Genomic DNA, 14,113 nt, shown 5'->3' on the forward strand with positions numbered 1-14,113 from the left:
GCGGTCAGTCACGGGTGTTTGCTCAATGGTGTCGGTCAGGAGTCGGTCACCTGCGGCTCCGGTGCCGCCTCTTACTCTTTAAGGACTGCTTCATGACGATATTTATTGAGACCCGTCTCGTATTCACACGGCTCTTGACATATTGAGTTGTTTATTGGCCGTTTTTCATGTTGACAAATGTGTTGAGCTAAACATAAAATATTTACTCCCATCGCATCTGCCGCACGGCCTTCTGGGAGTGCGTATACTTCTTGGCTAAGTTCAACAGTTGCCAAGAGGCACCAATACTCACAAAAGGCCGTGTGGCTTAATTGTGTAAATCAGTCCAAATTAGATTAAAGACCATTTGTAGGCACAGGCCTGCGTTGTGTCAGTAATGGTGTTTAAATCATCAGCTGTGCACGGCTCTTCCTGACATCACAGCAGATGAGGTATGTGGCTGATCGGACGTGTAAAAAATTAACCCGTAAAAACAAAGTTTTTCACTATAAATCCTTTATATGCGTGGCGGCTAGAGTCCTCTCGTCCTCTGGCTTGAGATGGCTGCCACCTATGGGTCAGATGATTGCCTGCCACCATTAAGCAATTGGTAATTAAATATAATTGATTTTTTCCTAAAAAGTGTAAAATTTTGGAAAACATTTTTGACGAAAATAAAGTCACGCACAACGAGTCTGTGTGCAAAATGTCAGCTCGATTGGATCACGGGAAGTGGGTTAAAAAACGACCGAAAGATTTGCACGGTCGTAAGCGCACAAAGCAAGCAAGCAAACTTAATATAAAGGATTTCAAAATACTTACGTGGACAAATGTGGTCTATTTTCTGCTTATATCATGTTATATTCTCCACGATGCAAATTTTATTTTAGGTTGTATATAGGTCAAATTACATTCCTTCAGTTTCTTATATAATAGCTGCCTTATACAAGAGTCAAAGTTCTTTCCTGCTCAAATTAGCCCTGAGTCATTAGTGAAAATGGCATATTCCTATGGAAGGGGCAATTATATCCTTAGCACAACCTCGGTTTTCTCAACCCCAGACAGATACTCAGTTTAGTCAACCCCCAATGAAAACCACAACTCACAACCTTCCCATTCCGAGCAGCTAACTCTCCCACTGAGGCACCTGGTCAGCTCTACTTATACAATTTTTATTCATGTACAGTAGTGTTTAAATGCAACATCTCAGTACAGTATTTAGATAAGTTCAGCATTCATTGGACTCTATACAATGAAACGTATGTTGTTGGACAAATGTCAAGATAGACAATTAAGCTTTGCATATATGCTGTAGTATTTAATTGAAGTTAATCAGGCATGAATACAACAATAGAATATACAAAACTGTTATTCTGCACATGTATTCAAAATATGATTTTGCAAGCAATGGTTACCTTTTTAGTTTGCATTTCAAAACAATATTATGATTGCATGGGGAGACTGTTAGCCAATGCAGCTTTTTAGGAGTGGGAATATTAGAAATAGGATGTTTTATTGTTGGCACAAAGTAAACAATGTATCTATGGCACAGCAATAGCCTTGATTGGAAAGGCAATAAAATGTTATTTTGTATTAACCACTATTTTCCCAGTTCATCGATTACCTGCATTATGCACACTGGAAAATATAATCAGGCACTTGGGCTATTTCCTTGTACTAAAAAATGTTACCAACTTGGCAATAATTTATTATTTAGTACAACTGGTATCTGTGCCATTCTTATTTCACAGTTGGCGGCGATGTTGCAATGTGTAATCCCAATTTGGTCATTTGTAGGTGATTTTCACATTTGTTAAATTTGGACCATTAAACCAGCACACAATGGCCTACTCGTTTCAAATTAATGTAAAGCAGATGGTGCGTATTTTATGCTTATTACACCTGCTGGGTTAAAATCACAAACTTATGCAAATGTGCTACCGCTGAACCATGTCACCTCCATGGCTAAATCGCCACCGTTGACTTAGTGAGAGCACGTCAGACGTATTTGTTGAGCCAGGCGAGCAGATCGGCGCGTGCCTCCTTGATGTGCTGCTCGTCGGCCGGACTGATGTCCTCGTGCTTGCGGTGCACGAAGCCGTGCGTCTGTCCTGGAAACACCTTCACCTGCACGTCCACCTGGCACTCAGCCACCAGGCGTTTCTCCAGCAATTGCACCTGATAGCGCCGCACGATGGGAATACCCACACAGTTATCATAGTGCAATGCCTAAAGGTAAACAGTGCTTCGATAAAAACAAAATCTACAAATGATAATCTATAGTTTTGTACTCGGGGGTGTAGGGTTAAGATGCAAGACTGAATGCTTTGCCGAGTATGTATACTTTACCGTGTCCAGTGGAATGAGTGGGTCATTTTCTCCAAAGATGTACAATACAGGATTCTTGAGTGCGTAACGGGACTCCTCTATCTTAATGATACCTGAAGCACACGGGTGGAACCAGAATTCACCAATATCATGACATCAGTACTCAACCACAGCCATGTTTACCGCTCAATTTGTATGAACACTATAATACTGTAATTTGTATCAATGTATTGGATCTGTCTGGGTTTTGTGCCCCGTAAAAAATGTATGCATTACACACCTCGGGAACCTCCCCTTATGGCAGTGGCTCCAAGTCATGTGCCAACTCCAGTCAAAAATTAAGCCTTGGTCACAGTCATGGGCACCAAAAATAAGACAAAAGTTTGAAGTTTGGTTGCATTTGGAGACTTTACCATAGCAGGAGACACCGGCTTGCAGCTCGGAGTTTGTGAGCAGCAGGTGATGGACGGCCAGTCCTCCCCAGCAGAAGCCCAATACCCCAATCCGCTGCACCCCACACTCCTTCAAGTAATCCATGGCTGCATCAATCTCCCTAGTATAAGCACAGAGCAACAGCCACCGACACTTCTAAGTGCCATCGGTGTGACCGCATAATGTGGGAGTATTTACACAGAAGTACAAAAACACAGATCCCTCGTATAGGCGGGGGGGGGGGGGGGCAGCACCACGCCTGATTGCCTTTGTTTCCTGAGTGGCGATCTTTAAACACCGCACCGGGTGCTTATTCGCGGCCGAGTCGACCAGATAATCTTCACTGGAGTTGGCCATGAGCGGGAACTGAACTTGGGTCATCGGGTTCGAAGCCCAGCATGCTAACCACTGCACTACTACTTCCCATAGACATACAAAGACAAAGATCCCCAATATAGCCTTAACAGACTGGTGGAGAAAGTGCTATTAGCGAGCACCTATGAAGGCCGGCACGGTACACGAGGAGGTGGCTGGACAGCATCGTACCAGGCACTCATTTGGGGCTAAGTCAACCTAGGGGCGGCCCAGCACCGATTCAGATAATCGTCGCTGGTGTTGGCCATGAGGGGGAATCGAACTCAGGTCGCCGGGCTCATAGCACACCGTGCTAACCATTGCACTACCGCTTCTCCCAGACGTACACACGCATATACTCACACATGCCACATAAAGCCTCGACAGAGGTATTTTACACAGCCCTTATATACACATAATATCACAGTGTACAAAACGTACGTAAGTATGTCTCGAGCACATAAGTAGGGGTAAATTAAATAATGAAAAATAAATGTTCTCTTACGTGCCGATGTTGGTGGCCTGCTTGTCCTTGAGCCACTCTTGAAAAGTACTCCAGTCGTGGCTGGGGCTCCAAGGCTCCTTCCCCAGGAAAAAGTCTGGTACGATGCACCTACCAGAGTACATGCGGAACACCAGATGACAGTGGTAGTATTACTCATGGTTCAGGGTCCGTGCATACATTCATAGGTTTAAACCTGTTCCAGCTGCTGAACGGTCTTGTTCATAAAGGTGGGCCACGTTTGTACAAAGTGAGCCCCACCTCAAAAGTGTGTAGCTGTATTTACCATATGAATATTAAACAAATTAAATGTAGAGCTTTTCACATATAGGAAGGAAGTCTAACGTTGAAGAGGACTACCTCACAAAATTAAATTCATGCCCAATTTGGGGTGTTTATGTGGGGAAATGGAATATTAAGTATTTTAGCCAAGACCTCATTGTCATTACAACCTTTGTGCCCATGTATCTATGTGACCAGAGTTTGCGATTAAACCCAGCTCCAGCTCCAAATCGGGTATTCACAAGTGTAGTGACGTACTGTGACAGCTATTGTCACAATAGTGGAACTGTGCGTCTTGAGCCTCTCTCTGGCACCAGAGGAGGTATGGCAAGGAAGCGGGCCTTAGGGGGCATGGTTCTGGTGACGGTCAGAGAGAGAGGGTAAGTAAGGAGATGACAGTCTGGATGAACCAGAGAGGGCACGTGATCAGGACAGGGTAGCGAGGGGGCCCAAGGGTGGCTTGAGGGACACGTGATGCTCGGTCGAGAACCTTCTGGTAAGATCCAGAAGGGGCGTGGCCGAAGGCGGAGCGAGGCAATGCTCGGGAGCATAAAAGGGAAGTCGCGAGAGCAATCGCGGCTTTCTGCTGGAATAGAACCCTCGGTGCTACATCTCTTCGGTCTTCGGTCGTTACGCTCGGCATCGTGGATCAGGCAGTGTGTCGCTGACCTGACCCGTTTATGTAGTTACCCTGTTGAGGTCCAGTAACTGTGTACGTTTATGTAGTAAGTGCCTCCGTGGAATCCACTACACATGTGAAGTGGGTTCTACGGAAGCACACACTTGAACTTGGAGGCAACACGTTTATTACGCGACCCCAACAGGGTAACTACATAAAGTTAACACTGGTTAACTAGACCACAATGGGGTAACTACATAACCGGGTCAGTCAATAACACACTGCCTGACCCACGATGCCGAGTGTAAAGACCAAAGACCGAGGACCGAGGATCGAAGAGACGTAGCACCGACGGGTTCCATTCCAACAGACAGCCCGGATCGGCTCTCGGGACTTCCCTTTTATTCCTATTGAGCGTGTCCTGGCTACGCCCACGGCCCGGCCCCCTTCTAGATCCTACTAGAAGGCTCTGGGCCATATATATCACGTGTCCCTCAAGCCCCCTTCGGACCCCCCTCGCTACCCTGTCCCGGTCACGTGCCCTCTTGGATTCACCCAGACTGTCACGTCCTCACTTGCCCTCTCGCTCTGCCCATCACGAGGACCATGCCCCCTAGGGCCGCTTCCATGCCATATCTACTCTGGTGCCAGAGAGAGGCTCAAGATGCACAGTTCCACTCTTGTGACAGTAGCTAGCGCTAAACACCAGAGTGACTCCATTAACGTGACTACACATGTATTAACCAAATCATACCTTTGGTCAAAGGTGAAAATGCAGTGTTATTCTAGAGGATAAATTATAGTAGTTTAAAAGAAAATATTCCAAATATAAAATATCACGCATAACAGAACTTACAATACCCTTAATGTTTTAAACTATAATCAGTGTTATTTTTTCTACCGGGAAATAAATGTACCTAATATGTATGTAAATGCTCTAATACAGTGCTAATGCATGTGTAGTGGAGTAGAACGACACTACTGTCTTGGCTCGGTATGGGGGCTGTAGGCAGGTGTCACAGGGGTCGTGTCGGGCCGTGACACTGCGTGAACCCAACAGGACACGTGACCGGATAAAGGGGGGCCAGGGGCCCCAGAGGGGGTCACGTGGTTGGGGTTCGGGCCTTCCCGAAGGAGGGGGGCGTGTCCTGGGGCGGAGCAGGCCATGCTGGAGTGGTTATAAGCGGGGCATGGACGGAGAGCTGAGCTGTTCTGTGCTGTTCTGCTGCTGGGTCATCTCGGGGATGAAGCTCTCCGGTCTCCGCTAGTGGACCAAGCAGCGTGTTGGGCTGTCCTGGTCCAGTGATGTCATACCCCCGTGGGTTAGCTCAGTTAGGAACGGTGGCTACCACCTTATGTCGTTATGTTAAGTGTTACTTGTTGTGTTAGCTAGTAATACAGAAATGCCTTTACCATATTATTTGACATGTAAAAATACCAGTTGCTACATTAGAGGCATTGGTGTAACAGTGTATGACGACGCACGTGTATCCTTGTCCTGCCAGCCAGTCTGCGATGAAGCGAGTGTTGGGCAGCTTCCACCCATAGATGTCCTGGATGATGATGAGGCCCCGAATCGAGGCTTCCCCATTAGCACCAGGCTGAGCCGCACTTAGGTAAGAGTCCACATGTCCAGCTCGCACCTCCTGGCCCTTCCCGCTGTAGGGCATCACGTCTCCCAGCTCGCAGGGGCATGGCTTCGCCTCATTTGCCATATTTTCTCCCCTTCCCTGGGAATTCTCAGAGTCTGGAGGAGACACCATGTAGGGAGGCATTACAAGTACAGTACAGGGTGGTCCAGATATCTTGTGAGCCCCATTTAATTCTCTAAAACTAAATGTTTGCCAAAGGGTGTGTAATGTAATGTAAGTAATATAAAAATAACATGTAATAACTTTATTAAATATCATCATTATTGTAAATATTAGCAATGGGTCCAGTAAGTCTGTATGTTAAGGGTCCAGTAAGTCTGTATGAGAACCAGCATTTTATTTGCACAGGATGATTTGGCGCCATGTCCTCTGCGAAATGTTACACAAATTTCTAGGTCCACTCAGCAAATGTATTCTTCACAGCACTCTTTCAATTCATCTGTTGTCCTGTGTCTTTCTTTAAGTCACATCCTTTGATAAATCTCCAAAGTGAGTTATCACATGAGGATAGATGAGGACTTATATGGGGGTGGGGTGGCAATTAAGCGGTGCTGTCAAATTTGCTGAGCCTCTGCCTTTCCACTTATCCTGAAAAACTTAATTGAGGAATTCTTGAACAAAAATTGCAAGTGGGCAGGTGCCCCGTCCTGATGAGACCAAACATGCTTAAGGAGGTGTCTGGCGCAACATAAGCGTCCGTCATCAGGTGGGAAAGAATAGTCTGCTGCTGAGGCAGACTGTTTTAAAAGGTTTCCCACCTGATGACGGACGCTTGTGTTGCGCCTGAAACGTCGTGATTTATTTTATTTTATACCTACGTGACTTTGCCGAAAGAACCAAAGAGTATGGATTCCTGCAGTCACGAAAGAATTCAAATCAAGATGTCCAAGGAGATATAATCTTTCAAACTGCGGAACAAACCAATCCCTCAACATGGTTAGATAAGAATGCTGGTTAACAAAATCATCAAATAAATGAGGTCTAAACAAATGTTTGCTTGATCTTGCCGTCCACATCATAACATGTGGTGGATTATGTTTTAACTCTTTATAATAATGTGAATTAGTACTCTTTGGTTTTTTCGGTAAAGTCACGTAGGTAAAAAAGAAAATAAATAAATTTAATTGTCTTTTTTTTACCTACGTGACTTTACCGAAGAAACCAAAGAGTATGGACCCTTGCAGTCACGAAAACTTCAAATCTAGAATGTGAATTATCTTTACTCCAAAAATAGACATTTCTATTACGTGCACTGCGATACATTGCACATTCGTCTGAAAACAAAACCTTACCACATTGTTGGAGCGTCTCAAAAACTTCAAGAAACTGGGCACACGCTTCACTTCTGTTTTGTAAGTCACCATCACTTAGCTCGTTGACAAACACAGGCTTGAAAGATTTCAACTTAAGATCATCTCTCATGTGCTTTAACATTGTGGTATTTGGAATGCCAAGTTCAGATGATTTTTTTCTTGGTGACTTTTTGGGCGAGCTCTCAAGTGATTCACCAATTGCTGCACATTGCTCCTCTCTCTTAGGTCTCCCAGTCCTTGTTTCGTCTAAAATTGATCCTGTGAAAAACAGCTTATATTCCCATTTCAGTATTGTCCATTTTGGTGGAGCTTTTTTGTTAAATCTTTCACAGAAATCCTTTCGAATAGCTTTCATAGTTTTTCTGGTTTTTGATCTTTCATGAGCCCATACACTCACTACAAGCCGTTCTTCAATAGAATATGAACTCGTATCGGCCATCTGAAATAAATAAGGTTGATTTAAAACAGAAATGAATAAGTAAAGGAAAAATCTTAAAGGTCAATTAATTGGGGGTCACAAGACATCTGGACCACCATGTACTGTAACGATCAATAAACCAATCGTTAATTGATCCATATTCTTAGGTTTTTTCGGTAAAGTCACGTAGGTAAAAAACATTAAAAAGTAAAATAAAATAAAAATCACGACGTTTCGGAGGCAACACAAGCTTCCGTCTTCAGGTGGTACCGTCACAGCCACGACAGCTGTATCAAGTAAATGAGAGATTGCAGAAGCTACCACTCCGTTTATATAATGGTTGGAGAAGGTGGTGGGGCAAGGGCCGCATACTTTTATTAATATGGTAAGGTGAGGCTTAAGACTAAGAATAGACTGCATAACAAAGGCTGAGCCTTTGTTTTGTAAGTCAGAGAGGCTGAGCCTTTGTTATGGAGAGGTGCGGTTTGTGACTCAACCTGTAACAGGGAGTCCACCACTAGACATGGTAAAACTGTGATGGTTGTCTGTCAAATAAGATTGGCAAATAATTGATCGTTACACATGCTCGGTACATGTACAGGTTTTTCCAGTTTATTATCAGAAATGTAATGTATTTTATGATGAATCATACAGTACTGTTTATATAAAGTATTCGACCAGAACAGTACTGGTCTTTTGTGAATATGTAATTGAACTTTGATGTGTAATCACGGATTGAATCACAAAACCAGTTTCGATTTTGTTACATTTTTTTTTGAGAAAAGCTTATGACGCTGACACCATCGCGTGCTGTGGAATGTGGCTTTTAAGATGACAATGAACATTCCCATCGCTGAACCTTAAATCATTAACTCTCCAGCAAATGTTCTGCATAGCTTTTGAAATATGTATACAATACTGTACTCGGCTTATTTTCTCATGGAATATTTTACTGGACCCCTGGGCGGCGGGGGAATTTTTTTTTGAGTTCAACACCAAGCAGCTTCAGCTGAAATGAAGCCCTGACTTGTCGAATAACGTCAGCTATTAACAATTTTTATTTTATTTTACCAGGTAAAGCCCATTGAGCTAATTCTAGATTTGAAGCTTTCGTGACTGCAAGGATTTATATTCTTAGGTTTTTTCGGTAAAGTCACGTAGGTAAAACATCAAAATTAATAAAAAATAAAATAAAGATCACGACGTTTCGGAGGCAACACAAGTCTCCGTCATCAGGTGGGACCGTCACAGCCAGATTAGCTGCATCAAGTGAGGCAATGATTCAAGATGTAATCCCTTAAAAGCAAGTTGAGGGGGGAGGAGAGGGGGGGGGAGCTCATCAGAATGTGGTAGCCAATGAATGGAACGTATCGGGAGGGAGGGGGGCGGGGCTCAAAGACGGCACGGAGTGCCACGTACAACGCATCGGGATCGGGAGGGGGAGGGAGGCGGGGCCAAAAGGATGGGCGACGGCGTGGACGCGATTGTGCGCAAGCGACTACTGCTGCACACGCCAACGCATTGGACAGAGAGGGGGAGGCCTGATACACATGATAGAAAAGAACGAAAATGCCCATGTTTATACCAATGCTGGCTGAACAATGAAGAGAGTACTGTTAAACACTGGGGATGTTAACACTCGGTAAAGTAAAGTAAAATAGTGCCTGTCAGATAAGATGGTCCAAAAAAGTGTAATTAAGTCTTTTTTGCGTGGTTGATAACATCTTTCCAATGATTACTAAGTTTGTACCCATCATCACGGTTGAAATTATGTCTGTGTTTCAGTGGCGGCTCCTGCAAAATCTCTCAGGGGGGGCAAATGTCTGGATGATTAAGGTCCACCCATGCAATGAATAAATTAACAGCTTAAGCATGTAAAGGCAACTTCACTTCTTTAATATTAATGAAAAATAAAGTGACTCTTACAATACATCTTGTTTGTTTATATACTCACTATTAAAACAAACCACTCAAGTTTATTTTATTAAAGATTCCACTCGGTAGCGATAAATTATATTGTTGGATGAAACGTGCTTACGTATGATGACGTAAGCACGTATGATGACGTAAGCACGTTAGGGCTTGCCCTCCCGGAGCCATAGAGAATGCATTGCAGCGCCCCCGTTCGAAAAAAAACATCTTTCAATGTAAGTCTATGGGGCCACTCGGGGCGATTCTCAGCCGGAGTGAAATCGCCCCAAAAGAGGCGGTACTCCACAGAACGTAGCATGACGCTGATTGGACTATATCCAGAGGCTGACAGTGACGGCTAGCGTGACTGTGGTTGAATGACATTGGTGGTGCCGTCGCCCAATCGCCCTAATGAAGAAACCGCCCCTGCTGTGTTTGTATATTTGTACTAGCTGTACTACCCGGCTTCGCCCGGGACTTGTATCTACCACGGCCGGCCGCCTTTGTCTCCCCAGTGGCGATGTTAATACGCTACAGTAGTTAAGTTACTCGTTTGAGGCAGAGTCGACCTAGGGGAGGTTCAAATAATCGTCACCGGTGGTGGCCGTGAGCGGGAATCGAACTGGGTTTGCCGGGTTGGTAGCGCAGCGTAGCGTTAAGCACTACACCCACCGCTCCTCACACACCACACACGCACAGACACACACACAGACACACACACAGACACACGCAGACACACACAGACAGAAACCCACACACAGACAGCACGCTAACCACTACACTACCGCTCCCCACACACCACACACGCACACACACAGACACAAAGCAAAGATCCCCCGTATAGCCTTAACAGACTGTAGGGGCAAGTGCTGTTAGCGAGCACCTATGAAGGCCGGCACGGCACACGAGGGGGTGGGTGACCAGCACCACGCCCGACCGCCTTTGTCTCCCCAGTGGCGATGTTTACACACCGCACCAGGTACTCATTTAAGGCTGAGTCGACCTAGGGGAGGCCCAGGACCGGTTCAGATAATCGTCACTGGTGTTAGCCGTGAGCGGGAATCGAACCCGGGTCGCCAGGTTCATAGCGCAGCGCGCTAACCGCTACACTACCGCTCCCCACCACACAGACACACACACAGACACACACACACAGACACACACACACAGACACAGGCAGCACGCTAAGCACTACACTACCGTTCCCCCTACACAACACACGCGCGCGCGTCCATAGGTACACATACACGCGCTTGCTGCAGACACACACGACTTTCAGGGTGCGTAAGGCAGTAAACGACTGAAATAATAAAGCGGCAATGCTGTGCGAGGAACGCCTTAGACCAGCAACACATTTGTGTAATGCGAGCGTAAACACACAAACACATACACACACATACATACACACACATACACACAAACACATACACACAGACATACACATACACACAAACACACACATACATGCACACAAACACATACACAATACACACACACATACATGCAGACACAGACAGACACATAACACACATACACACATACACATACACACATACACACACATACATAGACACACACATACATAGACACACACATACATACACACAAACACATGCACACACGTACATACACACATACATAGAGACACGCAGACATACACATAAAGACATAAAAAAACCCACATACATACACACACACATACACACAAACACATACATACACACATACATAGAGACACACAGACATACACATAAACACAAACACACATACACATGACCCGGCTTCGCCCGGGACTTGGATCCACGATGCCCCGCCGCCTTTGTCTCCCCAGTGACGATGTTCACACACGACAGCAGATACGCTTTTGAGGCTGAGTGGACCTAGGGGAGGGCCAGGTCCGTTTCAAATAATCGTCAGCGGTGGTGGGCGTGAGTTGGAATCGAACTGGGGTCGCTCAAGCAGCTTAATGACTGTTTGTACAAAGAACATATAAAGAATCGATTATAATAACCAGGCAAGAGTCCACATTATAGACTGCCAGTACACGCACTCAGCTTCATAAGCAGGCTAGAGTGTACATGATAGAGTGGCAGTACGCTCACCGAGCTTAATAAGCAGGCTACAGTGTACATGATAGACTGGCAGTACGCTCACCCAGCTTAATGAGTATTTGTACAGTGAACATTAAAGTAATCGATTGTTGGCGCGTTGGGTTTAAAAGTAATATTAATAGCACACATTGTGGTGGGGGTGTAGTGAAGAGTAGGAAAAACTTTGATGAATTTACCTCAGAGTGGCGTGGTGGGTGTCGAGGCCTAGTAGCGTGCAAAGCCTGCGGCCTCGCCTAAAATTGTCGGCTTGGAAGAGGCAGGGTACGGGTGGCGTTCCTTCCCCCCCCCCTAGCACTCCAACAATACTGTGTAATGGCTATTATTTAATTAAATACGGAGCTTATGAAAGTGGCGAAGGCGTGGCTAGCCGTTGGCAGGGGCAACCGCCGTCCAATGAAACTGCAGCCCTTGGCGAAGGCGTGGCTAGCCGTTGCCAGGTCCAATGAAAGCGGCGAAGGCGTGGCTAGCCGTTGCCAGGGGCAACCGCCGTCCAATGAAAGTGCGTATGGGCCAAAGTCCACACACAGACAGACATGAACGATTTTATATATATAGATGGCTTCGTGTACAAACCTTTGATGGTAGCCAGGAGGTTTGCAGAGAACCTTGGTCTCGGAAAAGACAATTTCATTCCATTGAGCTACACAGCTCTTTTTCAGAAGCGACCTGGCCACAAATGATAGCTCAACGAAGCGGCTTATCGTGTGGAAATGTTTCTCAGCCAAATACTCTCAACGCATGTTTCTCAATGCGGAGGGGAAACCCGCAGGAAAATCCACACGACCACGGGGGGAGAGAGACACGCAAACTCCAAATATACAACAGCAGGGCGGCGTCAGGGTCGGGATCGAACTCACTATCCTCCTGTATACCTGGCGAGGTAGTTAACATCTCATAGCCACCGTGGCGTCAAAACCATCAGGATTCGTACAGGTGGAGGCATCGCGAGCGAGCAACTCTGAACACTGAGTTTTCCTGCACATTGCTCCTTGGCTATGGGGTTACTGAACAATTGCATGAGCCAAGCTGTGGTAAGAGAGTACTGCACTACAACAATGCAGCACAGTGGGTGCAGCCTGATCAATGCGATCATTTCATCAAGTTCATTTATTTGGTATAGACCTGTGAGCCATTCGGCTCTTGAATTGGGTGCAACCGCAACAAACAAAAACATGAACAAGAAAACATCTTAAAGTGACTTTGTGCAAACAGAAAATCCAAGAAAAGACAGCAAAATATTGCAGAAAAAGCACAAACGCTGTGCACAAATCCCAGTGAGATGCAAGTCAAACAACAACAACCACAAGACAACTTAGACTAAGGCCATCAGTCTAACTCTGTACTACAACAAACAAACAAGGCCAAACCAAAAAACTTTTCTGAAAATCCAAAATAAAGCCATAAAAGCAATGTAACAGTGATCATAGGAACTGTGACGGAATTTCACAATAAACGACATAAACAACATGTAACCACCAAGCTCTGTAGCCATAGCTGGCTGCATGAGTCACTCCACAACAGCAGCAGGAGCATCAGTAGGAGTATCACACATTTTCCAATGCACCTTTAAAGATCAGCACACTAAATCAAAACACAGATCATACTTTGCAGCGATCATCCGGAGCGAAACATTGTATTTCATTGCATCTCCATGCGGCGTGCTGCTGCCAAATGTTCGCAACGATTGTCTGAACGAACACCGCAGGACCAGTGCACATGCGCTAAACTGTGGGGCTATCAGCACCAATATCAAAGGCAACACAAAGAGCACTATACACATACACACACGCCTGGTACGGAACTCACTGTGCAGGCTTTTAACCCTTTGTCGACCTCGTTACTTTAGCAAAAGCAGCTCGGGTGAAGATGTCTGGGAGGAGGCCATTAAGAGCAAATGAAAGCGCAAGTGCAAACAGAGAGCGTAAATCAATTACCTTTGATGCAAGTAGCGCACGGTTTTTGTGTCTATATCGCTAGTTATTTTCAGTATTGTTAATATTTCAACAACAAAATGATGGATTTCACGTTAAACGTCTCCGAGCGTCTCGTACGTCATTCGTGTGAACTTGTGGCAACAACAACACGTCGAGCGCGTGACGTCATTCGAAAGGCATCCGGTGGCGAATTCCATTCGTGACGTCATGTCTACGCGTGACGTCATTCGTGTTAACGCGGGGGGCGGGGCGTGTGGTGAGGGGGGCGTGGCGCGTGG

General features: G+C 45.5%; 1 protein-coding gene across 6 annotated transcripts; it reads right to left on the minus strand.

Moving 5' to 3' along the window:
- Positions 1 to 1,141: 1,141 nt before the first annotated feature.
- Positions 1,142 to 14,011, minus strand: LOC133344855 (carboxymethylenebutenolidase homolog). Of its 6 annotated transcripts, none has more exons than XM_061555110.1 (7): positions 13,836 to 14,011; positions 12,475 to 12,567; positions 5,982 to 6,243; positions 3,599 to 3,706; positions 2,721 to 2,860; positions 2,329 to 2,420; positions 1,142 to 2,157 (listed from the first exon to the last, which is right to left on the minus strand). In XM_061555110.1, exons 2-7 carry the CDS (start codon positions 12,530 to 12,532, stop codon positions 1,978 to 1,980), a joined length of 840 nt encoding a protein of 279 aa, XP_061411094.1. In that variant the 5' UTR covers positions 12,533 to 12,567; positions 13,836 to 14,011; the 3' UTR covers positions 1,142 to 1,977. The 6 variants fall into 6 exon arrangements, 5 of the variants coding, with proteins under 5 accessions (XP_061411094.1, XP_061411096.1, XP_061411092.1 ...); XM_061555108.1 differs by lacking the exon at positions 12,475 to 12,567 and adding an exon at positions 7,441 to 7,900 and having other exon boundaries at positions 1,143 to 2,157; XM_061555109.1 differs by lacking the exon at positions 13,836 to 14,011 and adding an exon at positions 7,441 to 7,900 and having other exon boundaries at positions 1,143 to 2,157; positions 12,475 to 12,545.
- Between the last annotated feature and the right edge of the window lie 102 nt (positions 14,012 to 14,113).

Source organism: Lethenteron reissneri, chromosome 20, assembly GCF_015708825.2.
Source record: "Lethenteron reissneri isolate LAM-NWPU_2019-01 chromosome 20, ASM1570882v1, whole genome shotgun sequence".
NCBI classification, from domain to species: Eukaryota; Metazoa; Chordata; class Hyperoartia; order Petromyzontiformes; family Petromyzontidae; genus Lethenteron; species Lethenteron reissneri.

Coding starts and splice junctions, on each gene's coding strand:
- LOC133344855 (XM_061555108.1), bottom strand. CDS start 7,900: ATGGCCGATACGAGTTCATATTCTATTGAAGAACGGCTTGTAGTGAGT. Junction 6,244..7,440: donor TGAGACGCTCCAACAATGTG/GTAAGGTTTTGT, acceptor TGTCTCCTCCAG/ACTCTGAGAATTCCCAGGGA. Junction 2,421..2,720: donor AGCCGGTGTCTCCTGCTATG/GTAAAGTCTCCA, acceptor CGTGTGCTTCAG/GTATCATTAAGATAGAGGAG.